The sequence below is a fragment of the Plectropomus leopardus genome, chromosome 22, assembly GCF_026936395.1.
Source record: "Plectropomus leopardus strain MGB_pleo_1.0 chromosome 22, ASM2693639v1, whole genome shotgun sequence".
NCBI classification, from domain to species: domain Eukaryota; kingdom Metazoa; phylum Chordata; class Actinopteri; order Perciformes; family Serranidae; genus Plectropomus; species Plectropomus leopardus.
Genome location: NC_142197.1, coordinates 1,473,807 through 1,500,410, shown reverse-complemented (window position 1 = coordinate 1,500,410; position 26,604 = coordinate 1,473,807). Strand labels below are relative to the sequence as shown.

The 26,604-nt window shown below is 41.9% G+C and overlaps 2 protein-coding genes across 5 annotated transcripts in view; one reads left to right on the top strand and one right to left on the bottom strand.

The window, feature by feature from the left end:
• Positions 1–332: 332 nt before the first annotated feature.
• Positions 333–16,222, top strand: itih5 (inter-alpha-trypsin inhibitor heavy chain 5). The gene is made up of 14 exons (XM_042511287.2): positions 333–482; positions 558–602; positions 1,588–1,751; positions 3,212–3,313; positions 4,952–5,208; positions 6,288–6,457; positions 6,815–6,931; positions 8,513–8,684; positions 9,475–9,784; positions 11,436–12,112; positions 12,714–12,767; positions 14,151–14,267; positions 14,357–14,734; positions 14,892–16,222. Exons 1-14 carry the CDS (start codon positions 333–335, stop codon positions 15,149–15,151), a joined length of 2,973 nt encoding a protein of 990 aa, XP_042367221.2. The 3' UTR covers positions 15,152–16,222.
• The window catches only part of tmem110l (transmembrane protein 110, like), a 31,232-nt gene continuing 6,260 nt past the window's right edge, over positions 1,633–26,604 (bottom strand). Inside the window, exons 5-11 of one of the 4 annotated variants that reach the window (XR_015775556.1) lie at positions 25,634–25,746; positions 24,578–24,661; positions 23,644–23,775; positions 19,323–19,457; positions 6,664–6,910; positions 6,349–6,480; positions 5,061–5,199 (exon numbers count right to left, since the gene is read on the bottom strand). Coding sequence is in view for 3 of the 4 variants with exons in the window: in XM_088072858.1 (XP_087928984.1) it covers positions 19,329–19,457; positions 23,644–23,775; positions 24,578–24,661; positions 25,634–25,746 (458 nt within the window). In the remaining variant the exon portion in view is untranslated. Of the gene's footprint in view, positions 1,772–5,060; positions 5,200–6,348; positions 6,481–6,663; positions 6,911–16,553; positions 19,458–23,643; positions 23,776–24,577; positions 24,662–25,633; positions 25,747–26,604 lie in introns of those variants that run through there. The other 3 variants (XM_088072858.1, XM_088072857.1, XM_088072856.1) reach the window with 3 other exon arrangements.

Below are 26,604 nucleotides of genomic sequence, written 5' to 3'. Positions count from 1 at the left end.
GAAAAAAAACATCAAAAAATAAATAAATATTTGTATATATTTTTTTCTGAAGTATAATTTTAAACATGTCACTATAATGATTAAAAACATATTTTCTGTATGTCTTCCATGTGTGTCTGCTCTCTGGTGGGACAGTTTTAGCTCATCATTGCATTTAAAAAAAAAAGCCGACACTCCGTAAAGGCAGCAGCAGAGGGGCAAAAACAAAACGGCGCGTCCCTCTCCTCCGGTGGGTGGGCGGGGTCTGCTTCTCCCTCCGTGTCGCCGCTCCGGCAGGTCACTCGGATCTGGACACTCGGAGACTCGGACACGCTGGAGATAATGTCCCATTTATGTTTTTAAGCGTTTTCCCGGAGAAAAAGCGCAAAATGCTGCTGCTGCCTTTACTGATGAGCCTCAGCGCGAGCGCACTGGGACAGCTGGGGGACTCCCAGTTCGGAGATGACTTTGACCCGGAGCTCGCAGACTTTGATTTAGACATTGTAAGACATGTAAAAGCTGCTTTTCTTTGTGCTGTTCGTATTTTCGTGTCTGACTCGTTTTCTTTGTGCACGCAGGCGCCGCGCAGAGTCCCGCGGCAGGTGAAAACTTTACTCACGAAGGTAAAGTCACATTTTCTGCAGAAATATGGAGATTTTTTAAAGATGTATCTGCTTCTCCTTGAATATCGAGCTTTAGGTGCGTTTTGAGGTCAAATCTACTGTTAATAAAACATAACTGAAACAAAAAGTAAAGATTTTAAATGGTTTAATCAGAGTGTTGTGTCCTATTTTAGCCGGATATCTTAGATTTGATCTTTTGGCGCATCAGATAAATCAGAGCTCAGTTCGTGGTGAACTCCCTGGCGTTAAGAAAACGCTTATTCAAAGACAATTTTGTATTTTTTTGATACTGGTCTGAAATGCATGACCCAGTTTGAGTTATCGAGAAGCAGATTTTGTGAACCTAAGCTCGTGCGCTTTGGGCGTGACGCGCAGGAGAGCCGCCAGGCGCGCAGATGTGCCAGAGGATCCGTAATGCTGGATCTGAGCTCATGGGAACTAATTCCTCCGCCTGTGTTTGGTTTCTGTAACTATGGGAGAGTTCAGCTCTCACTGGGATCAGACAACTTGGCTTCACAAAAATATAATCGCGGGATTTTTATAAACACAGCAGCGCTGCGTAAAATCGCGCCAAATTCCAAAACACTAATGTGGAAATCCAGGTGACTTTTGGGTGGAACCCCAGAGCTTTTTTCTAGGATTTTTACGAGGTTTTCGAGATTTTAGGAGATTTTTGTGGTTTTAGAACATTCCTAGGAACTTTTGACATTTTTTAGTATTTTAGGACATTTTTAGGATTTAAGAATGTTTTCAGGATTTTAGTATGTTTCTAGGATATTAGGGAATTTGAGGGATTTCAGGACATTTTCTAGGTTTTTAGGATGTTTCTACATTTTAGGACATTTCAGGGATTTCAGTATGTTTCCAGGATTTTAGGCCATTTCTATAATTTAAGGACATTTCCTAGGGTTTCAGGACATGAATAAGATTTTAGGACTTTTCTCAGACATTTTTAGAATTTGGCGTTTCAATCTTACCTCTGCAGGAGACCAAACCTCACATCCAGGAGCTCTCCATCAAGACCACCATCATCTCCCGTTACGCCTTCACGGCGGTGTACTGCGCCATGCTCAACCGCCACTCCACCGCCGCAGAGGGCGTCTTCCAGTTCCAGGTCCCCGCCGGCGCCTACGTCTCCAACTTCACCATGTAAGAGCCGCACAGGTCACCTGAGCAGAGACAGACAGAGGACATAAAGTCATCGTAAGATGGTCAAAGCCACAGTCACAGAGCGGACACACGGACACGGACAAAGACAGAAAAACAAAAGTGTTACATTTACAGTGATATTTTGTAAAACTCTGAACCAACAAAAAAAAGGCAATAAAAAAAGATTCACAATTCAATTAAAATTACAAGACTCAAATCAGAGTTTAAATCAGATTCATTTTCTCACAGAGCACGAAGACTTTTAAATAAAAATCAATCAACAGCGTCCTCCTGTCTGTCTGTCTGCCTGTCTGTCTGTCCTCCTGTCCTCCTGTCTGTCTGTCCTCCTGTCTGTCTGTCTGCCTGTCTGTCTGTCTGTCTGTCTGTCCTCCTGTCTGTCTGTCTGCCTGTCTGTCTGTCTGTCCTCCTGTCCTCCTGTCTGTCTGTCCTCCTGTCTGTCTGTCTGTCCTCCTGTCTGTCTGTCCTCCTGTCTTTCTGTCTGTCTGTCTGTCCTCCTGTCCTCCTGTCTGTCTGTCTGTCTGTCTGTCTGTCTGTCTGTCTGTCTGTCCTCCTGTCTGTCTGTCTGCCTGTCCTCCTGTCCTCCTGTCTGTCTGTCCTCCTGTCTGTCTGTCTGTCTGTCCTCCTGTCTGTCTGTCCTCCTGTCCTCCTGTCTTTCTGTCTGTCCTCCTGTCCTCCTGTCTGTCTGTCTGCCTGTCTGTCTGTCTGTCTGTCTGTCTGTCCTCCTGTCTGTCTGTCTGTCTGTCCTCCTGTCTGTCTGTCCTCCTGTCCTCCTGTCTTTCTGTCTGTCTGTCTGTCCTCCTGTCCTCCTGTCTGTCTGTCCTCCTGTCTGTCTGTCTGTCCTCCTGTCTGTCTGTCTGTCCTCCTGTCTTTCTGTCTGTCTGTCTGGGTTGATGATGTTTCTGTTGCCATGTTAGCGAAGAGACAAGAAAGGGTGCAAACTTTTACACTGCTGTAAACACACACACACACACACACACACACACACACACACACACACACACACTCTCACACACTCACACACACACACACACACACACACACACACACACACACACACACACACACACACACACACACACACACACACACACACACACACACACACACACACACACACACTCACACACACACACACACACACACACACACACACACACACACACACACACACACACACACACACACACACACACACACACACACACACACACACACACACACACACACTCACACACACTCTCACACACACTCTCACATACACACACACACACACACACACACACACACACACACACACGGTGACCAGAGTTCACCCGTAAACAGGTAACAGCAGGATTCAGCGTCAGATTGAGTCTTTCTGTGTAAGAAAAGCCGCCTGGCTGAAACGTGACAGTAGGTGGTCCGGCTCTAATCCTCGACCTTTGACCCCCGTGAACCAGGATCATCGGAGGGCGTGTCTACCAGAGCGAGGTCAGGCCGAAGGAGAAGAGGGTCAAGCAGGAGAACGGCAGAGCCAAGAACAAAGAGTCAGGTGATGCAAGGTGAGACAAACCTGAGAGCGTGTGTGTGTGTGTGTTTCAGTGTGTGTGTGTGTGTGTTTCAGTGTGTGTGTGCGTGTGTGTTTCTGAGTGTGTGTGTGTGTGTTTCTGTGTGTATGTGTGTGTGTGTGTGTGGCCACTCCTCTGGTCTGGCGTCTCCTCCTAATTACACAGCAGCACTCGCTCCCTCTAATGTTCCTATTTTGCAAACAGATTGATAATAACCCGACGAGACGGCCGCAGAGAGTGTGTGTGTGTGTGTGTGTGTGTGTGTGTGTTTTCTGTGTGTGTGTGTGTGTGTGTGTTTTCTGTGTGTGTGTGTGTGTGTGTGTGTTTTCTGTGTGTGTGTGTGTGTGTGTGTGTTTTCTGTGTGTGTGTGTGTGTGTGTGTTTTTTCTGTGTGTGTGTGTGTGTGTGTGTTTTCTGTGTGTGTGTGTGTGTGTGAGACTGACATCATTCCTGCAGTGTCGGGACGATCGCCTCATAAATCCGTGACTCGGGAGACGTGACGTGTGGAAGAAGTGACATCACGTCTCCAGCTGTCACATGAAAACGTGACATTTAATGAGAAGAGATTCGGTGATTCGGTGATTCGGCTGTGAGACGACGAGCGGACAGAAGCAGCTCCACGTTTTCATGAAACCACGTTTTTGTCCGTTCAGTTCACAGCTCTTCGTTTCCTCTGCTCTCGTCTATATTTCACGTTTTTCTGCCGACAGCTCTTCTGATTAAACTGAAGTTTGGAGAGGGTCACAAAATCGATATTTAAAAACCTGAACGCAAAACGCAAAAGTTAAAGTCTGAAGTTAATATTCGAATCTAATTTTCCAAACATGGAGGGCCAGCGACGGATAAAATCAGAACAGTGATGCCACCAAACGAGGGCGTTGTTCGGCCTCCTGCGGCCGTATTTACAGCGGCGCGTGCTGCCACGCGTACGTGTTTTTCAGCAACCAGCCAGCCAGCGTGCCATCGATCCTCGATAGTTTTTAGCCAACGGTGGCGATGTGTCAAAGCGGAGTTTTTCCCACTGAACGCAGTTTTAGCGAGCTGTCGCCAAATTTCCTACAGATTTTGTGATACCAAATGTGGATATCTTAAGACGAAACATGATCTTGACCAAAACGCTGTTTTTTTGTGCCGAAACAAAAGCACGCGTTAACCCCCGAACTGCTGACATGTAAAGTTCCAACTTTTGATCTGAACTCTTAATGACGTACAACTGAAACGAATCTGTGGTTTGAGAAATATCGACCTTTTCACGGAACTAAAACTTTACTGATTCAAATCAAAGGATCGATCTCGTAAAGATGAATTACTACAACAGTCGGGTTTCAGAGAATTTTCAGTGAATCTGATCCTGACGTTTTCTGAACACGTTTAACGGAATAAGTCAAATACTGTAAATCTGCAGTTTAAAGTAACCGACTGACATTCACACTAAATTAATGACAGTCAACAGCTGCACGAAAGGTAAGAAAAGAGCATTTAAAGCTGAAAAAGGAAAATGATTGCTCCGATATAAAAGTCAAATATTTCTCTCGTTTAAGTGGCAGAAAATATAAAAACTGAAGTAAAGCACCTCAACATGAGATAAAAGTTACCTTTTTTCTCACGCCGTCTCCTCTCCGGTCCCTTCCAGTCCGGAGCCGGAGGTCGAGGTGTTCAGGATGGCGGCCAGCATCCCGGGTCGGAACCGCGCCATCTTCCTGCTGACCTACGAGGAGCTCCTGCAGCGGCGGCTGGGACGCTACGAACACGTGACCAGCCTGCGGCCGCTGCAGCTGGTGACCCGCCTCAGCCTGGACGTCACCATCGTCGACCACTCGCCCGTCACGGACCTGCAGGTGATGCCGCTCCGCAACGGCAGGACGGCCGGCGCCTCCAGCTCTGCAGCAGGTTCACGCACAGTCCTTATTATTTCATCTGATTATCACAAATTTACTGCGTTTGTATTATTTCAAAAATCATTCAAGTTTTGTCTGAGATCGCTCTGTTTTAAGAATATGTGGATCAGCGATTCTCAACCGGCTTCGTTTGGGGGCCACTTTTGTAAAATGACACGAGGCAGGAACCACGTACAGGTTTCTAGGATTTAAGAAAAAATCTCAGATTTCAGGATATTCCTCAGATTTTAGGAGGTTCAAGGATTTTAGGGCATTTTTAGGAAATTTTTAGGAATATAGGACATTTCTAGGATTTCAGGATATTCTTAGGATTTAACGTTGTTTCTAGATCTCAGTACATTTCGGGGATTTTAGTGTGCTTTTAGGACTTTTGGAAATTTGTGGGATTACAGGACATCAATTTTCAGACATTTCTCAGATTTCAGCACATTTTTAGGATTTGGGGATGTTTCTCAGAATTAAGGACATTTCTTGAATTTTAAAGCATTTTTTTTAGGATTTTAGACGTTTCTATGATTTCAAGACATTCTCAGGATTTCACAATGTTTCTGAGATTTTTGGACATTTCTTGGATTTTTGAACATTTTTAGGGTTTTAGGACATTTGTCAGATTTTAGGATGTTTTTTTAAGATTTCAGGACATTTATAGTATTTTAGGACATCGGTGTCTCAGCTGTGTCCTCTGTTGGGGGTGTGGGGGATCCTCCTCTGGCACTTTTTGATCAACAAGCTCTATTTTGATGCTGTTTTATGATCTGACACCTTATGGAGACTAAAAGGACAAAAACGATTCCCAGTGTAAAAACTGTTGAGGGGCCACCCAGCAGCCTGTCAGGGGCCAGATTTGGCCTGTGTGCCGTAAGTTGAGTATCACTGATGTATATGAAGACAAAATGTTTCAAAACAGGATGTATCAGGGTGCCACCCTCGCAATAACCTGAAATATCATCAACAAAGCACACAGAGATCATTTTTAGACCCGCCCTTTAAGGTCACGCGCACATGTGCGTTTACGACTTTTGTTCTCGAGCCAGACAAAACACAAACACACTTCCTGTCTTTGTGCCTCAGCCAACCCCGAGCCCCCCGTCACCACCGTGATCAAAACCGAGAAGAACGTCTGCAAGATCACCTTCAGCCCCAACATCGTCCAGCAGGCCAAGATCGCCACCAACGGCATCCTGGGAGACTTCGTGATCCGCTACGATGTGCAGAGAGACATGGGGATCGGAGACATTCAGGTGCACGGCGCTCCCGCCATAAACTGACAAACATAATGACAAAAAGACGAATAAAAGCAAAAGAAGACTGTGAAAAATGCTTTAGTTTTCATATTTTGTAAGTGTGCACATAAATTTCACATCCAACTGCGCGCGCACACGCACGCACGCACACACACACACACACACACACACACACACACACACACACACACACACACACACACCTGTTAGTGATTCACTCCTCTGGTTTGCTGCCATCGCAGTCACTCCGCTGCCAAACTCTCGAGTCTGTCTTCACATCCAAACTGTGTTTTGCTGATCACACGTCAGCGGCTCACCGCCTGCTGCACGTCTGTAAACGTCTTCTCTTTGCAGGTTTTAAACGGACACTTTGTCCACTACTTCGCCCCCAAAGACCTGCCAGTTGTTCCCAAGAACGTGGTGTTTGTGATCGACACCAGCGCCTCCATGCTGGGGACGAAGATCAGACAGGTAACGCAGCTCGCTCAGCCGATATCTAGAAAATACTTTTCAACATTTTAGCTGCAGGAATATTAATCTGTTAAATTAATCTGTACGATGCAGAGGGTTTCTCTGAACTTCCTCTGTGCAGGGTTTCCACTCCTACATGGGACAACGTTTGGGATTTCAGCGTACCGTACACGACCATACCATTATCATACTGTACTGTTCTCTATCATACACGAACATATCAGACCATAAACTGCCGTACTGTACCATACACATACAGTGTTCCACAAATAAATATCATTATTATCATTATTATTGTTTTCAAACTCATTTTCAGGTAGTTTTTTGTACATTTTCCTTATTTCTTGCCAATTTTTGGGTCATTTCCTTTTTCGTTCTTCACTGCCGTCTCCCGACGTTTTCTCAGGTTTCAAAGGGTTAAAGTGTTTCCTAATGCAGCTATAAGTTCCAGGTTGGACCAGAAGTTCCAGATATGGACTTCTTACTTTTCCAGACTGTTTTAGAGGAAATTCTCACTTCCCGTGAAAAAAAGCAGTTTAAATGTCCGTATTGGATCGGGGAACCTGACTCTCCGCCTCCTCCCTCCCACTCTGCAATATCAATATCAGACCTTTTCCCTCCATCTGCAACAGCGCCATAATCCCCTCGGCCAGACTCGGAGCTGATCTGTGCAGCTGCCGCGAGAAGCAGAGGAAAGAAAAAACAGATTTTCAGTGAGGAGGAAAAGTAGAAACATACAGCACAAGGCCGCGCTGTGAGGGAGGAAGGTCAGCGTCTATGGGGTAATGGAACTTTGTAGACAACGGCACCCTCGACCCCTTGATCCGTCCCCCCACCCATCGCCAGCCCCCAGCGGGCCGCACGAACAGAACAACAAGTGTGTTTGCATGCGGCTCCACAATAGAGGGTTTCAGCTCTGAGCCGCTGTATACAGCCCGAACAGACATCATCAAACCCCCCAGAGCCAAATTATATATCACACCCACACACGGGCTGCAGAGCGGCCGACACTGTGAGGCGCCGCCGCCGAGAAATACGAAGAAAATGTACTTTTGTTTGTCTATTTCTTTACGTGGACACATTCAAACTACAGGATAGTAAAGAAATTCAGAGTAATTATCTAATCTAAGTTTTTATTGACGTATCTGGAGGAAAGAAATGGCGTCTTTGGGCCTGAGCATCCGAGGCTTTTTCTTTTTTTTTGTAAATAATAGGCCTAAGAGAGGGGAGTGGTTTTGGGTTGTTTTTTTTTTAAACCCCTTCATATATTAATAATAACAATTAATCAAAGGGAAAAAAATCACCAATATTTAGGGGAGAAAGAAAAAGAAAGTAGGAAGTAGTTAGTAGTAAGTAAAAAAACAAAAAAAAATCATTAAAATGACCAAAACTGTTAAAATAAAAAAAATAAATAAATAAAAACCTTGCCTAAAATTTGCAAAGAAAAAAACCCTAAAAGAAAAACAAATTCACCAAAAATTACAAGAATTTCTACATTATTTGAGGAATATGATGCTCTAATATTCAGTTGTTGGTGAGTGAGAAAAACACAAGATTATATTATTTCTCTTTGTTCCTCAGACTAAAGACGCTCTGTTCACCATCCTGAAGGACCTGCGACCCAGCGATCGCTTTAACTTCGTCAGCTTCTCCAACAGAATCAAAGTTTGGCAGCCGAACCGTCTCGTACCGGTGACGCCGCTCAACATCAGAGACGCCAAGAAGTTCATTTACATGCTGGTTCCCACCGGAGGTGAGACGTGTTTTACCCTTTGACTGGTTTTCTTCACAGCTGTTGGATTTTGACAAATGTGGTTTATCGAAATTTACTCTGGTGCAACATGTGCACGTAGATTTGACTCTGAAGACTAAAAGTTCACCATGAGGACATTTCCTGGTGTAAATATGATTAAATGTGTGAAATGTGAAGGTCTAGACCGAAAAATCTGCATCAAAGAACAATTAATATAATAAATATAAATAAATATAATAAAGGTCGAAAAATGAAAAAAAAAATAATTCTGTCATTTTCTGGCCTTCTGACCTTTGAACGCTAAATTTTAATCATTTCTTTGTTCAGTCCACTTGAAAGTTTGTGACAAATTTGAAGAAATTCCCTCAAGGTGTTCTTGAGATACACGAGAATGAGACAGACGAGGTCACAGGGACCTTGACCTTTGACATTTAACCATCATATTTCATTAAGTTCATCTTTGAGTCCAGGTGGATGTTTGTGCCACATTTGAATAAATGTCCTCAAGGAGCTCTTGGGATATCAGATTTGTAAGAATGACATAAATGAAAGGTCACAGTGACCTTAACCTTTGTCCACCAAAATCTAATCAATTCATTGTTGAGTCCAAGTGGACGTTTGTGCTAAATTTGAAGAAATGCCTGCAGGGTGTTCTTGTGATTTTGCGTTCACAACAACGGGTTGGACGACCAGGAAAAATAAAAGTCCATAACGTTGGATTAATTGTCCATAATTCTGATCCATGAAGTTTTCTGGAGCTGTTAACCGTCATCACGTCTCCTCGCTGCAGGTACAAATATCGACGGCGCCATCCAGACGGGCTCCACTCTGCTCCGGGAATACCTCTCGGGCCCCGACGCCAGCCCGAACAGCGTCTCCCTCATCATTTTCCTGACCGACGGACGGCCCACGGTCGGGGAGATCCAGTCCACTGCCATCCTGGGGAACGCTCGCTCCTCCGTGCAGGAGAAGTTCTGCATCTTCACCATCGGGATCGGGAACGACGTGGATTACCGGCTGCTGGAGCGCATGGCTCTGGAGAACTGCGGGATGATGAGACGCATCCACGAGGAGGCCGACGCCAGCGCCATGCTCAAAGGGTGAGAGCTTCGTGCTTTTAGTCGCCGCCAATCCAGTCTGAATGTTGGTGGAAAATTTCCTCCATTTTGTGGGTTTTACAACCAGATACTTTCGAAAAGTAAGATGTGACATTTGCCAGCAGCCATCTTGTATTTATAAAAATGGCGACCAATATGGCGATACGCCTATAATTCAGCTTCTCTGTGACCTACACCAGTGATACTCAACTTTGGGCCCACGGGATCGTTTTAGTCTCCGTAAGGTGTCAGAGACATAAAACAGCATCAAAATAGAGCTTGTTGATCAAAAAAAGAGCCAGAGGAGGATCCCCCACACCCCCGACAGAGGACACAGCTGAGACACTAACGTCCTAAAATCCCCGAAACGTGTATGTGGCCGCTGTGACTGGCCCCTGGCCTCCTGACATTGGCCCCTGAGCAAAAAAAGTTGAGTATTTCTACATAAGAAGGTCGAAGAAAAACCCAGAATGTCTTATTTCTAAGAATATTTATCATCAATTATTACTTTAAATAATTATCTATTGTTAAATTTCTCCTCCACACGAGTATAATCCGTCTCTTATTAATCAATTAGCTTTCCTTAATTCCTCCCCTCCGCCGCTCCGACACGTCGCTCCATCTCTCATCGAGCGGCGAGGGAACCGAAACGCAAATGTGACGGTGCTGACAACAGACCTCTTTAATCAAGTCCAACAGACGACAGCAGCCGCCCTCTTTCTCCTTCACACACAAACCTCTTCTCTCTCTTCCGCACTCGGACACACGAGGTGTTTGTTCAGTCGGGCAGGAATGTGTGTGTGTGTTTCGAAACCTGCATCTGAGTGTGTACGAGGGGTTAACAGATAGACCGGGCAGATAATAGCCCCCGAGCTGCTTGAACAAACACGCTGGTTAAGAGGTGAGGAGGTTTACTGCGGCGTGACAACAAGGACACACACACACACACACACACACACACACACACACACACACACACACACACACACACACACACACACACACCTTCATGAATGCGTGCACACTCTGCGAGATGTCAGGCCAGGTTCGTAGCCGGAAGGTAACTGTTTGAATAAACAAGAGTTTTGATGAAATCTGCAGGAACAGGTTTCTTTTTCTGCCTCATAAACTTCCTCCGATGTGCCCTCGAGCCAAGAAACTCAACACGTGAGACCAACAGGAAGCTGTCGGGTTTAGATGCTGAGAGCATAATGAGCAAAAAATACGAAATAAGGCCGACGACATCTATGATGCCACAGAGGCAATGTTCAGAGTGATATTAGCAACCGAGCTGCCCCTGAAACTATCTGTGTCTTTGTTTCAATTTCTGATGATTTCTAAAGAAAATTATAGTTTTCTTCAAAAGTTTTTGCAGAATTTTAAAGAAAAACTTTGGCATTTTCTTTGAAAGTATTTGGCGATTTTTCTTCTTTAATAATTTATGGCATTTTTTTATTTCTTTAAAAGTTTTTGCAGATATTTTGAAGAAAATTAATTTAAAAAAAAATTATTTATTTTTTTTAGATTTTTTGAGGCTTTTTTCCTTTTATACATTTTTGCAGATTTTCAAACAGAAACTTTTATCGTTTCTTATGTTTTTGTTGTAAAAACAGAAAAAAGCTGTAATCCTGCATGTCTCCTTGTCGGTTTGCAGCTTCTACGATGAGATAGGAACTCCTCTGCTGTCCGACATCAGAATCAACTACACCGAGGACTCAGTCCAGTACGTCACTCAGCATCTGTTCACCAACTACTTCAACGGCTCCGAGATCGTCATCGCCGGCAAGCTGACCAACCGCAGCGCAGAATCCCTCCACGTCCAGGTGACCGCCAGCAACAACGACAGGAGCATCGTCCTGGAGACCGACGTCCCGCTGCGACGCCGACAGATCGAGACCGAGAAACACGTGAAAGCAGCCACGGCGGCGATGGCGGCCGGAGCCAAACCTCCGGGGTCAGGGGTCGCTCAGGGGTTAGGAGTCGCTTTGGGGTCAATAGCGGAGGACTTTGTGGAGCGCGTGTGGGGCTTCCTGAGCGTCAAAGACGGACTGCGATCGCGGCTGCGCAGCCAAACCAGCAAAGAGAGAGAAGGTCACATCGAGCAGGCGACCAACCTGTCGCTGACCTACCACTTCCTCACGCCGCTCACCAACCTGGTGGTGGAGAAACCTGAAGTCCTGGCCGACGGCACCATGGCCCCGGCGCCCACCAGCCCGCCTTCAGCCGTCGACGCCGACTCAACTGGCAACGAACTGCCGGGAGACGCAGAGGACGGAAAGAAACCCAACAGGACGCCGGGCAGCCAGACTTCGTCTCTGAGCAACAACATCGGTGAGAGCGAGTCTCCTGCATTTATCTGTAGAGCGCGTCTGAAAACTCAAAATCTGTAAAGTGGGACTGAATCTAAAACTACTCCGGCACCACAATCAACCTAAACGCGGTCCAAAAATTCACGATACGCTGTTATGATACGCCATGTGCTTTTGTTACGTAAACATAACCACGTCCAGCGTCATGCCACCGTGTGCTTTTGTTGACATCACGCAGACGGATATCTAGAGCTCAATATGTAGACGCAGACGTCCACGGCAAAGCGGCGACTTGTTGCGACATGCAGTGGGAACATGTTGGACGCTTTCATGATACCTTAACGTGTCACTTAACAGGGTCACTTTTGGAGGCCGTAGTAAAATTGTGAATCCAAGCAAAGTCCAGCTGTTGTCGTAAATCACGACATTTTTAGAAGCATTTCTGACTGTGTTTTGGGTGCAGTATTCCTTTCAGAGAAGGCCAAACTAAAGCTTTTCTCTGCTCAGACTTCCTGTATGACCCTAAAACTGACCCCCAACAGTTACTCACACGGGACAGAGGAAGCATCGGACAGTGGCAGCGCTCGGACTCACTGCACTAAATATTCTCCTCCTTCTTACAGGTAAAGCTGAGAGACGACCCGCCAAGAAGTCCATCACCGTCTCCAAAACATCAGGTGACTCCACGCTGTCTCTCTCATGTCAACATGTTTAACATCCTCCCCTTAACCCTTGAAATCGGGGGGAGGGGGGCACTTTTGCAAAAGGAAAGAAGGGCCAGCAGCCAATCAGAGCAGCCCAATACATGTTTTTAAGATTTTATGATGCTTCTCAAATTTTAGGACATTTCTAGAATTTTAGGATGTTACTTGGACTTTAGGATGTTTCTAGGATTGAAGGACCTTTCTAAGATTTTAGGACAATTTGGAGATTTTAGGATTTTAGGTTGTTTCTAGGATTTTTTTTTGACATTTGTAAGATTTTAGGATTTTAGGACGTTTCTACGATTTTAGGACATTTCTAAAACTTTAGGACAGTTTTAGGATTTTAAGATGTTTTTCTGATGTTAGGACACATCTTGGATTGACATTTGTTTAGGACGTTTTGGGACATTTCTCAGATTTCTCCATTGGCACTTTTTTTGATCAAAAAACTATTTTGATGCTGTTTTAAGCACTTTGACACCTTATGAAGACTAAAAGTATAAAAACAACCGTGGACCGTAAGTTGAGTGCCACTGTTTTCTACTGTTCGATCATGCTCAGCGGTTTCGAGTCTCCAAAAAGGAGTCTTCAAAGAGAGGAGAGGGGACCGTACAGTCGACTCTCTCTGCGCTCTGTGGGCGGCCTGTAATTTGGATGCGTCAGACAGTCGGTGATCACACGGACAGCGAGCGGTTCGGGGACGTCTCTGAACATGACCTGAGAAGAAGGGAAGAGCGCACAGGGTCTAATTGAAATACCAACACAAGCGCAACATGGCACTTTAAACATGCAAGTGCGTGTTTGCAAACTCACAGAGCGCGGCCGCAGAGTCGAGGATGAGAGCTGGATGTTTGTGTCACAGTAAAGAGAGGGAGCCCGTCAGAGGCCGTTAGTGACGGCTAATGACCCCGTCATTACTGTCTCTGTTCAGCTGAGCCGCGTCTCTCAAGCCTGAGGAGCTAAAGATATAAACTGTCTCATAAAACACGATCTGAGATTCCTCACACAGAGCAACACAAGTCTTCAAAAACATCCCCAAATTAAAGACTAATCAGCGTCTTCTGAAGGCAGAGGATTCAGAGATAAAATCAAAATTTAAACTTTCAAGTGGCTCAATTCCTTTCGCTCATGTTCTTGAAAGAGGTTCGGCCAATTTGCTCGAGTTTCAAAGCATTAAATAAAACATGATTCCTTCTTCCTGTCACATAACAAAATTTAATGCCCTAAAACCGGTTAATTTCCTTTTTTAATAAACATACTTCTTTGCACTTGTCATATTCCTGATTTTTGCTGCTGTCTTTATTAAGTTCATTATTATAATTTGTTTTCCTTCTCTTGATGTTTAAACGTCCTCAGCGGACGGTGACCCCCACTTTGTGGTGGAGTTCCCGCTCAGTAAACTGACCGTGTGCTTCAACATCAACGGCGAGCCCGGACACGTCCTGCGCCTCGTATCCGACCACAAAAACTCCGGTAAGACTCCTCAGAAAAGCACACGCCACTAAAGTCCTGCTTTCACAAAAACGTCTACATGGATCACGCGTGTCGTCATGTGTCTCCAGGTGTGACCGTAAACGGGAAGCTGATCGGCGCCCCGGCTCCACCTGGCAGCCATAAGCAGCAACGGACTTATTTCAGCACCGTCACCATCGTGGTGGATCGTCCGCAACGCGCCTACATCGAGGTGACGCCTAAGAAGGTGATCCTGGACGGGCGAGACAGGATGGTGCTGCCCTGTCACTCCACGGTGGCGGTGGACAGCGGCGCTCTGTCCGTGTCCATCGTGGGGAGGTCGAACGTGACGGTGACGGTCGGCGGGAACATCGTGTTCGTGATCCTGCTGCATCAGTACAAGAACCCGGCGCCATACCAGAGGGACCACCTGGGCTTCTACATCGCCGACAGCAAGGGGCTGTCGAGCAGCTGCCACGGCCTGCTGGGTACGTTTTTGCACCGCCGTCTGACCGAGGAAATCTGTCGGTCTTTGGCTTTTCAGACATCAAATGTCGTTTTTAAAAATAAATAAATAAATAAATAAATAAGCATCATGAGACCATAGTGCTGAGCTTGTCCGTCTCCTCCGTCTCCTCCCTCCAGGTCAGTTCCTGTATGAGCACGTGGGACTGGCAGAGCTTCCTGCAGACGCAGACTCGAAGCCGCCGACCGTCCTGAAGGTGAAGGAGCGCTCGGTGCCCGTGGTTCAGAAGAGCAGGAGGATCTACGGCGGGACGCAGAGCGTGGACTGCTGGTTCGCCCGCAACAACGCAGCCAAGCTGATAGACGGACGGTACGAGGACTATCTGATGTCGCACATGTTCGACACGGGGGAATGGCCACACGGGACCAACACGGTGTGACGCCACGAACTGTCGCTGCGGCATCTGTGTGACTTTAACCTTAACTCCTGTTACTCTGTATCCACGTCACCTCGCACACTGAAAAATATGACAAGCTGATCTCACTTATGAAAATATCTCAGAAACAGGCCGACCGGAAAGACCAAAGTAAATATGACTACAAATTAGAATTTATGTTTTCTTTATATCAACGTGTTCAGACCACAAAGACACAAAAAACGACCCCAAAGAGACGCAAAACAACCCAAAGACACACAAAACAATCACAAAAAGACGAAAAACAACTACAACGAGACAAAAAACGACTATAAAGAGACGCAAAACAACCACGAAGAGACAAAAATGACCACAAAGAGAAAAAAAACAAACACAGAGACAAAACAGCCAAAAAGAGATGCAAAACAACCACAACAACTTCACAAAATTAAGTACAAACAACTTAATTTTAAGTAAACTTAACACTTCGATACGTAGTGAACATAAATTAAAAGCTATATTTACTCTGATTTTTCGAGGCAACCGGATTCCTACACTTTTCCAAAAAAAATAAAATCATTTTGCTCTGTAAAATCTGAAAATGATCTTATTTAAATGTATGAAACCCATTGTCTTCACTTAATCAAACCACGTTAGTCTGACCTCACAGTTGTGTTTACTCGGTTGTATTTAGGAAACTGAGCGTTTGATGAATTAAGCAAATTTAAAAAAAAGAAGAAAAAACACATAAACAGTAACTCATCATTTTTAAGCTGCAACAACTTCATAAAATTAAGTAAATACAAATAAATTTAAGTAAAGTTAATTGATTGGCGTGAAATAAACATAAAATAAAGTGAATAGTTGTATTTCCCTACTTTCATCATGGCGACTGTTTTATGAGATTTTTTTAAGGAAAGATCAGCTTGTGAGTTTACAAACGCGCCCAAAGGCCAAACCTTCACATTTCAGTTTTGTCTCTTTTGAATATATTTTTTTACTATTTCTAATGAAAATTAAATGTGTTTTTTTAATTATATTATGTGTATTATTTTTTCAGTAATTTTATAATTGTAAATAAAACACTTAAACCCACATTTATTATTATTATTATTATTTTCTGACACATTTAATTTGAATAAGTCTTTCTCTGAAACACTAAATACGCATGTCAGCGTGTCTCAAACGTGGCGACCCGAGCTCAGAATCACACCTGGTTGCCACGGAGACCAAAACCGGTAACTGAGCGCCAATGACTAGATGCAGAGCTAACGCGCAGCTCCACGGCGCTCCCTGTCATCAGCCGGAGGTCACAGGGCTGCTGGCCCCGCCCACACAGGTGTGCTCCGGCGAGGTCTGCGCTCAGACTGTCTGTCATCACGCTGCCTCGCCCCCGCCGCCGCAGGAATTCAACAGCAAACACGAGTTCATGTGTCAGTCATCTTTATTCATGGTACAGATTAGAGAGATACATTCGGTAAGAAGCACCACGGCACTTTACGGCGTGCTGATGACGGGACGCGCCGTGCCGGTTCATCCGCAGCATCGGGTTTATAAAAAATACACAGAGTACACTGGAATACAAAATAAAAACTTAACACGCATCAAAATGTTGACCTTTTGACATTTAACCCTTTGCAACATGGAGAGACATCACTTTTCTTACGCTGCTTTTCACGGGAATTTTAATCTTTCAGTTCAGAGTAAATTGGTGAAAAAAAGGGACGAGCAACTTGGTAATAAACGTCCCACAAAGTGCAAGAAATGAGTTGACATTGTCATTAATTAATCATTTTACAGAAAAAACTGTATTTGTTATCTTTATAATCTAAAATGATGTTATAGAATTATACATTTTAGCACTTTTTTAAAGGTCATTTCCTCTTTTTTACCTTTTTTTATTTGTTTTTTTAGTGAGGTAATTTTCTTGTATTTTTTTACTAATTTCTTGCCAAATTTGGGGTAATTCTGTTCTGTCTTTGTGGTTAATTGCCTTTTTAACATGGCCAACAACATAGTAGGAAACTGGTTAAAAGTTAAAAGAAAATTACCTGAAAATAACAACAAAAAAGAAAAAAAACCAATCAAATACAAAGAATAAAAAAGGAAGTGCTATAAATGTGCTTTTCCCCTTTTTTTGTATCAGAAATGTATAGGCTGATTAACATAATTATAAATATCGTTTTCTAGACATTTTCCCCGTTTTTTTCATAATACTTTAAATTCCTCCCCCCTAGTTATTTTCATTTTCTTTGTCACTTTCTACAGTTTTTTTGCAGATGTGGCACATTTATTGTAAAGATGCTCTTTATGTTTTTTTTCCCATGTTTTTAAAAGAAATCACACCAATTTTCTCAGGTTTCAGAGGTTTAAATGTGAATGAAAGGCATCTGAATGCGGCACAAGAAAACTGATGTCGATCCAGGCGTGTAAGGGTTAAACCATGACGTAACAGGAGAACGGGAATGTTTACCAGCTGCAGTTTGGAGATGACTCCCAAAATTCTCCCATTAACTTTCTTCACTAAAAACTTCCTATTTCAATGTTGTTACCACAGATCGGACCACAATATATAAAGTCAAAAACGTAAAAAAAAAAGCACCGAATAAATAAAAGAAATGTGCCATAATTCGCAAAATACACAACTACTGTATCGTCCCACTGACAGTTTCACTAGGACACAGTATCAGAGCCGTTCTGAGGGAAAAATGGGAGATTTTGAGAATAAAATCAGAATATTTTAAGATGAAAGTATTTAAAAAAAGTAAACAACAGAGTTCCCCCTCATCGACAGCGACTGCCACACATCATTCAATGCGAAACATTGAGCCATAATCGGGATATTTTGGCTAAATTTTTGTACAGTGCGAGGAATTGGAGGCACGTTTTTCATCTTTATGTAAAGTCTGTTATATAAAGTCTGTTGAATTAACGCAGGAATATTAGCTTTGTCTCAAAAACAGTCAGACTGGCCTTCTCCTTAATATCATGTTATTTGCCTAAAATTTGTTTGTTTTTAAACAGTATAACGTGTTTATCGTCCTGTATTTTTGTTTTTAGCTAACTACTTTGCTATCATTGCTTGTTGTTTTGTTTGATTTTATTCATATTTTAACTGCTATTTGTTTTTGCTTGTTGATTTTTTTCAACGTCTTCTTCATGCTCTGCATCACTTAAAATTAGTGTCTGATCCCCCGAGTCTTCAATAAAGGTTCGAAAGAGTAAAATCATCATTTCATTCTTGTAACTTTTTATCTTAAAAGTGGTGCTTTTTCTTCAAAACATCTACAACTTTTTGTTAAAAATATTCCAAGATTATTCTGAAAATCTCCTCCCCCAGTAATCCATCACATACCACGGATATGAAAACCACGGCAGGAACACAGGAAGACCTGGTCCTTTCAAACAAACCCCTGCCCACATATACATTTTTTAAAAAGCAACCTGTTGGAAAGATTTAAAACTCCTCCGTAAAACCGCTGCTTTCATCGGGTTTGGTCCATCTCGACTGCAGCAGCCGTGAGACTTTAAAAACACGTGAGTGGTTTAAAAAAAATAAAACCATCTTTAAAATGAAAGTAAGCAGCCGGAGGGAGAGCGTGCTGGAATGACTATAATTACACCTGAATTAAAAAGGTGGATCTGAAGTGAGTAAAATCTTAGAGCACCTATATATATATATATGTGTGTGTATATATGTATATATACTTCACTTGCTCCTCTCTGGAATACGATGCACGATAAATGACTCTCTTTAGAGCGACATCATTCCCAAAAGTCCCCAGTGTGGAGAGAAGACAGATTTATCTCAGTCTGTTATTACCGAGCGTACGTTTGGACGTTTCGCCCCGCGGCGCCGCCTTCCCGAATCATCTCCCTCCACACACCTTCAGTTGCGGTTACTCTGATGTGCTCTTGCAGCAAACGGAGGCAGCAAGGTGAGTGGATAAATCCCAAAATGCTATTAGAGGTACATGCATACGCTGAGTGGCGCTCTGAGAGCAGAGGAAGGCAGCTGTCGTGTTCACATTCGCAGGTTAGACGACCTTCAGCCGCGACTTCGCTTACAGGGAAGCTGATTATTTAGACCGCTGAGGAGTAAAGGATGCGAGTTTTTACGCGAGTTTGCTCATATTTTGGATCTTGAAGAGAGTTGTGTGTGGACAGAGGATGGACGGGTAGGAGGTCACATCACCTGGGTTTATACCACCACCCAGCTGGGTCTCAGCGGTCCTCCAGAGTACTGCACAGGAGGGACGGGTCCACCATCGCCGGGGTCCTCCTCGCCCTCTGACGCCTCGTCAGTGTCCGTCTCCACAGTCAGCAGAACCTGACAAGATACGAGACGTTTACAAATTAGGGCTGGGCAATATGGCCTATACATAATACTGCAATATTTTTACTCTGTATCGCAATACACATTGTCTGTCTCAGTATTTAAAAATCTCCTCTAAACTGATGTAGACAGTAGTGATAATTTTAAAAGTAGTTGAGAGTTAACAAATGAATTAATAAATAAAGAACCGTTATAAAAATGCTGAATTAAGTAAAGTTATAATTAAGTAAAATAAAGTACTATTATATAAACAAATTACTGTCATCATAAAGCTAAAGAAAGCATTGCTAAAGTACTGTTTAATAATTTCAAATAATGCAACAATAAAGCTACAATATAATTAAACAAAGTACTGTTGCAATAAAGTTAAATATGGTACTATTAAAATGAAGTTTAAAAAGTACTGTTATAATAAAGCTAAATAAAGTACTGTATGCAAAATAAAGCACTTCTATGGCAAAGTTAAATAAATTACTGTTTAAACAAACTCAAACATAGTTCTCTTAAAACAGAGAACTCTATTAATACAGTTACTGAAAGCTCTTATAAAAATAAATAGTTATAGAAACTTTTAAAAAAGTACAGTTATACTCATGATAATGTAATTTTATTCATCCAACATGGAGCAATGCGTGTAAAATATATAAGTACAGTCCACATATCTCCCCTCTATGATGAATACAAGCCAGAGCAGCATAAACCACGACCTAAAGGATGGCGTGCGGTCGGGCCGCTGCCTGTACGCCGTCTCACGTTAGGATTCTGCGTCCTCCCCGGAAAGCTGGGAAATATCTCAGCTCTGCATTCTCGGCCTAAAGTGGAAAACATCCCGTTTATTTGCAGACTGGAAAACGCTCTCCAACAGCAGCAGGGATCCAAACCCCAGAGGAGCAAAACGCCACGACTGTCAGACATTTACGGCGTGATAAAGCTCCATATGCTGCTTATGTTCGCTCTGACGTCTGCTAAATCTGATCTGAGGACCCTTTAAGAGCTGCAAAGATTTAGATATCAGGATAACGAAACAAGACCGACACCCTCCAACACTTTATGCTGACGGTCTCCAGTATTATCTTTACATCACCTGCAGCCACAACAACAGCACTGTGACGAGAGCTGCCACCAAGCACTGTTACAATAAAGTTTAATACTGCAGGGTTTAAATAAAGTTATACATGGCACTGTTAATATAAAGTTAAGTAAAGTAATGTTATAATACATTTAAATGAAGTATCACTTTGATAAAATGGCATATTGTTATAATAAAGTTATATAGTACTGTTCATATTAAAGTTAAATAAAGTACTGTTATATTACAGCTGATTACAGTACTGTTATAATACAGTTAAACAAAGTACTGTTATATTACAGCTGATTACAGTACTGTTATAATACAGTTAAACAAAGTACTGTTATATTACAGCTGATTGCAGTACTGTTATATTACAGCTGATTACAGTACTGTTATAATACAGTTAAACAAAGTACTGTTATATTACAGCTGATTACAGTACTGTTATAATACAGTTAAACAAAGTACTGTTATATTACAGCAGATTACAGTACTGTTCATATTAAAGTTAAATAAAGTACTGTTATATTACAGCTGATTACAGTACTGTTATAATACAGTTAAACAAAGTACTGTTATATTACAGCTGATTGCAGTACTGTTATATTACAGCTGATTACAGTACTGTTATAATACAGTTAAACAAAGTACTGTTATATTACAGCTGATTGCAGTACTGTTATATTACAGCTGATTACAGTACTGTTATAATACAGTTAAACAAAGTACTGTTATATTACAGCTGATTGCAGTACTGTTATATTACAGCAGATTACAGTACTGTTATGATACAGTTAAACAAAGTACTGTTATATTACAGCTGATTGCAGTACTGTTATAATACAGTTAAATAAATGACTCTTAAAATAGAGTTAAATATAGTATAGTTATTATAAAGTTAAACGCAGTACTGCTGTAATAAAGTGGACGTCTCCGCTGTAACCCTGATGTCGCGCAGCCACAACAGCAGCATTGTGACTAGAGCTGCGACCCCCACCGAGACCGAGTCCGAGTCAATGCCTCTCTCTCTGTCCTCCTCCACTTCACTCCGCTTTCCATAACATCAGCGCCTGGAAACGACTCCTAAATGTCACTTTTATTCCCGGGATGAAGGCATGATTTATGGCTGCCTGGCGGAGGACCAGGGACAAAGAGGACAGGGGACAAAGACAGAGGACGGAGGGATAAACACTCTCATCCCGCTGAGCGCCGGGGTCACGTTCCCCTGACGTCTGTCCGCTCAATCTTTCCCGAGAGGAAAGAAACGACGTCTGTGCCGAGAGGACGAGACGACACGAAAGGGATTTCCTAAAAAAACAACAGACCGGCACCAGACCCCAAAACTCACAGGGTCAGATTAACACGTCCCATCACGTGTGACGCAAATCACGCAACGCCAACGCCAACGCCAGGAACGATGCTGCGGTTTACGATTCGGGAAGTCGTTTTTCCGACTTGGTGGAAAAGTGGAACATGAAGCTGCAGAGAAGATGAGCTGCGCTTTAATAAGAGCGTTTAACAAGAGGTTGATAGCTGTTTCCACATTATTCAAATATATATATATATATATATATATATATATATATATATATATATAATTTTATTTTTTCTATATGTTTATATTAAATCTAGGTCACTCTGTATGAACAACGGTTAACATAAATTACATATTACACTTTACATGTGATCAAAAATCGATATTTAATACATTAATGAATAAAAATGTTTGCTACCATTGACCAGACATTGACTTTTGCTCGCCATGTTTATGCATTTATGATGTCAAGTGACACCAACGCCGAAAATCCCAGAAATGTCCAAAAATCATAGGAATGTCCTAAAATCTTAGAGAGGTTCAAAAATCTGAGTAATGCCATAAAATCCTAGAAACGTCCTAAAACCCTAGAAATGTTAAATAATTAATTTGTATAAATATCTGCATGTTTGATGTAATAAGTGTGTGTATATGTGAGTATTTTTAAGAAACTTTTAAATAAACATATTGTTTAAAAAGACAGAAGGACACGACAGTAACGAGGGAGGACAGTCTGACTCAGAGATTCTTGGACTGAATTCACGTCCTCATTACATCGAGTGCAGAGGGAGAAAATGAGTGTGTTACAGAGTGAGTGTGTGTGTGTGTGTGTGTGTGTGTGTGTGTGTGTGTGTGTGTGTGTGTATGTGTGCGAGCACTGTACTCATCCCCCCAAAACAACAGGTGCAGTTGACACCCAGCGTGACCGTGTGGGAACATCAACCATCAACACACATTTCCACACTCACATTAAAGTCTTAAAGATTTTGAAGCGTCAGATTCTTCTTCAGGAACGAGCTCAAAAGACTTTTTCACAGCATCAGAATAAATCCCTTTAAAAGGACAGCGAGTCGCTTCCAGAGCAGACGAGTCCGTCTGATTTCTCCCGGTGGTCTTTGATGAGGCATCTGACTTATTTTAACCCTTTAGGGGCCCGTTTGTTGCATTTTACGCTCTTTTCATTGATGTTGTGATAAGCACGTAGTATATTAAAAAAATATATTATTATTATTTTTTATTTAAAAACACTTAAATCTTGTTAAAAAACTAATTTATTCTCTTGGTTCTCTCAGACTGTGTATCAGAGTTTCTGTCGTCTTAAACTCGTAGTTTTACTGCCTTTTTATTATGTAAGTTATGCTGTTTTTTATTGATTATTTTTATCACTATTGTTTTTTAATTCTTTATCGATGTGCTGCACTTTGGTCAACTCTGTTGTTTTTAAATGTGCTTTACAGATACATTTGGATTGGATTTATGTACATATTTTGATATGAACTTAACATTTAAATAAAAATATTGTTTAAAAAAAGGATCAAAACATTGAAAAAAAAAAGTTGTGTTACATGTTTGAGACATGAGACAGTTTTGCGTGACGTGTAGTTTGGACCAAAGTCACGATGTTTGTTTCAGATGGTAATTTCAGCTCTGATGAAGCTGAACGGAGAGAAATCTGCAGAACGGAGCAGCTGCTTTAATCACATCAGAGACTGAAAACGGCCAGCGGCTGTTCACCGCAGCGCCGCTTTGCTCTGATCCGTTTGTGGATTCAATAAAGTTTCGGTTGTTCTCACCCGCGACTCCTCGCCGTTGACCCAGGGCAGCGAGTCGGCCTTCTTCACCGAGCCGTCGCACGAGTCGTCCAGGCTCTTCATCGTCTTGTACTTCCTCATCATCAGGCTGTCCACCACCCAGAACATGATGGACTGCAGCGGGAGACAGCAGGAGGACGACTGACGTCAAAATATAACTAAGGGACTGTTCGTTATTTATGAGAGAGGAGGGGGGGCTGCAAACAGGGGGGAGGCACGTCAAATTTATTTTAAGACAAGAGGAGGGACTTTTGATTTTGGCTTCAGGAGAGAAGCATGCAACTGTAAGCGGCTTTATTTTAGATTTATTTTACGTTTTTAAAAAAATTTGGGCCCTTTTTTTCTTTAAATTTTTTTGTTGCTTTTTTTGAGGAAAAAATTGTATCTGCAGTCTTTGAATTAATATATATATATATATATATATATATATATATATATATATATATATATATATATATATATATATATATATATACACATATACATATATACATATACATATACATAAATTCTTTACAACGTTTTGGCTTTTTTTTAAAGAAGTTTTGGTCTTGTAGTGATTTTCAAAGAAAACATGCCTTCCAAACCCACTGTGGTTTGACTTTTCTTTAAAAATCACCAAATGATCACAATCACAGCCAAAAACTGTAAAAACAGAAATTATCTTTGGACATTCAAATTTCCAACAGCTGAACGCATCACGTGTTATTATATAGGTTTATGAAACAACATTCAATGACTTTTCCAAAACTTACAGGCCATTTTTAGTTTTCCATAACTTTTCCAGGCCTGGAAATTTGCTATTTGAAAGTTTCATGACTTTTCCGTTTTTCGTGATCAGAAGAACCCTGAATGTGATAATTCTTAATAATTATTTTTCAGTTTAACAGCTGTGACACATAAATAAAACACTCACGTTCACTATGAAGGGCACGATGAGCATGACGAGCGCCAGCTCCAGCTGAGGGTTCGCGATGTAGCTCAGCAGCACCTCCTGCAGCTGAAGGAGAGAAGAGGAAGAAAATTTAACAAAATTTAACATCAGAAAGTCACGCCGATCATTTTTTTAATTAAAAAAAAAAAGCTGCTGAGCGTGAAAAAGCCCTTAATGAAAAAAACTGCACGATAATATTTCATCTGAATGTGATGAAGGTAAACGACCACATTAACGCTTCCTCTAGTTTTGGTTTAAATAAAGATTTTTTGGATGACACTGTTTAAATTGAAACAAAAGCTGACGAAACAGTACATTTTTTCTGATTTTTTTGTGATATTTGGTATAAAAATGATGACGTCTGAACGCAGTGAATATCTGGTTAAACAACACGGACTTATATTAATGTTTTATTAGCTGTCCTGATGCCGTGACTCCGCCGTCCTGCAGCAGAACAAACAGCGTTATGATGAATTATACGAATATTTACAGTCGGTCGGGATCTTTGACCACAGGAAGTGGAGTCTCAAAACATCACGGAGCACTTTACAAAATAAAACTCTGATCTGGATATAAATAAATGTGTAAACAAATAAAGCTCCTTTTTTCCCTCAGAAGGTCGTCTTTTGCTACAACAAAGATTAATCTGAATAAACAAAAATGTCGTGCAAACAAACTGTCCTGAGAATACATCGACATGACTCCGGCGAGTCGTTTAAATCCTCCGTGTGTTTATTCTCTCTCCGGTCCTGATGGATTTCATCTCTCTGAAAAGTTCAAACAACAACCCAAACAAAGACTAAAAAGACAGAAGAGACGGCGTCCAGATCTGCAGATTATTTCATGTCCTCTGGCTGACGCGGCCGAGGTCAGTTTGGGATGTTTGTCAAAATAAAATGAGTACATTTTACCACTAACTTTTAATTTTAGCAGAAATTCTGTGAGATTTTTTCCAAATCCAGACGTATGACGACGTAACAGAAAGTGATTTTATGAGCAGGAGCAGAAGGCGTCTCGAGGAGCCGCCGATGAGCTTACTTTGGACCATCCGGGGACGAGCAGCACCAGGCTGATGACGCCTTTCTCCAGCACCATGATGAGCAGGTAGACGCCGCACTGACCGAGCCACGCCGCCGCCTGAGGAGGGTCTCCTGCAGGACATCAGGGGGACAAACATCAGTGCAGCAGACATCTGTCACACAAAAACTTCATTACAAATGATTTCAAGCACAACTGGTCTTTGTGTGACGCTCTACTACAGCGATTTATACAAATACATGTTTTTAGAGTTTTTTCACATTTTATGTCCTTAAACATGTGAAATCATTTATTTAGCTCAAATTGTAGAGGCTCTTTTCCATTTCTCAGTGATTCTTTTAGTCCACCAGCAGGTGTTTCTTTAATTTGATTTTACATATTTTGATGATTTTTAAAAAATGATTTCATTTTTTTTTATACTATATTTGTTTTGACTGATTTTTTCTTCTTTTTTAAATTGTTTTTAATATCATTTATTTTGAAGAAAATATACATTCATTCATTCTAACTATTAAATCATTTTTTTGTCCCAGCAGATTTCTTTTTTCATTTCATTTCATTTTGATGGAATAAAAAAAAAAATGTATTTCTTCAATTCAATTCAACTTTATTTATAAAGCACCTTTTGGGCAAAAATTGCAATACAAGGTGCTTGACAATACAAAGAAAAACAACCGTATAAATAAACACACATAGGTCTGAAGATTTCTTCTTTTAATGTCTATTATTTAATTTAATTATCGTGATTTTGCGCCACCAGATTTATTTTTTAAACTTTCACTTTATCTTGATGAAAATAAAAAAGAATTAATTACTTCTTTTTATTTTATTATTTATTTTGGCCCAAAACTTTCATTTTATTTACAATGATAAAAATCAAAGATTTATTATCTTTCTCTCCTTCAGGTGTGTCAGACAGGTGTCTCAGCACAGCAGACACAAAGGAGGACAGGTCTGTCATTAAGACAGGA

Bases quoted from the DNA above. Each gene is read 5' to 3' on its own strand.
- itih5 (XM_042511287.2), top strand. From the start codon at position 333: ATGTTTTTAAGCGTTTTCCCGGAGAAAAAGCGCAAAATGCTGCTGCTG. The intron at 9,785-11,435 runs GTGAGAGCTTCG...GTCGGTTTGCAG, and splicing joins GCCAGCGCCATGCTCAAAGG to CTTCTACGATGAGATAGGAA. The intron at 12,768-14,150 runs GTGACTCCACGC...AAACGTCCTCAG, and splicing joins CACCGTCTCCAAAACATCAG to CGGACGGTGACCCCCACTTT.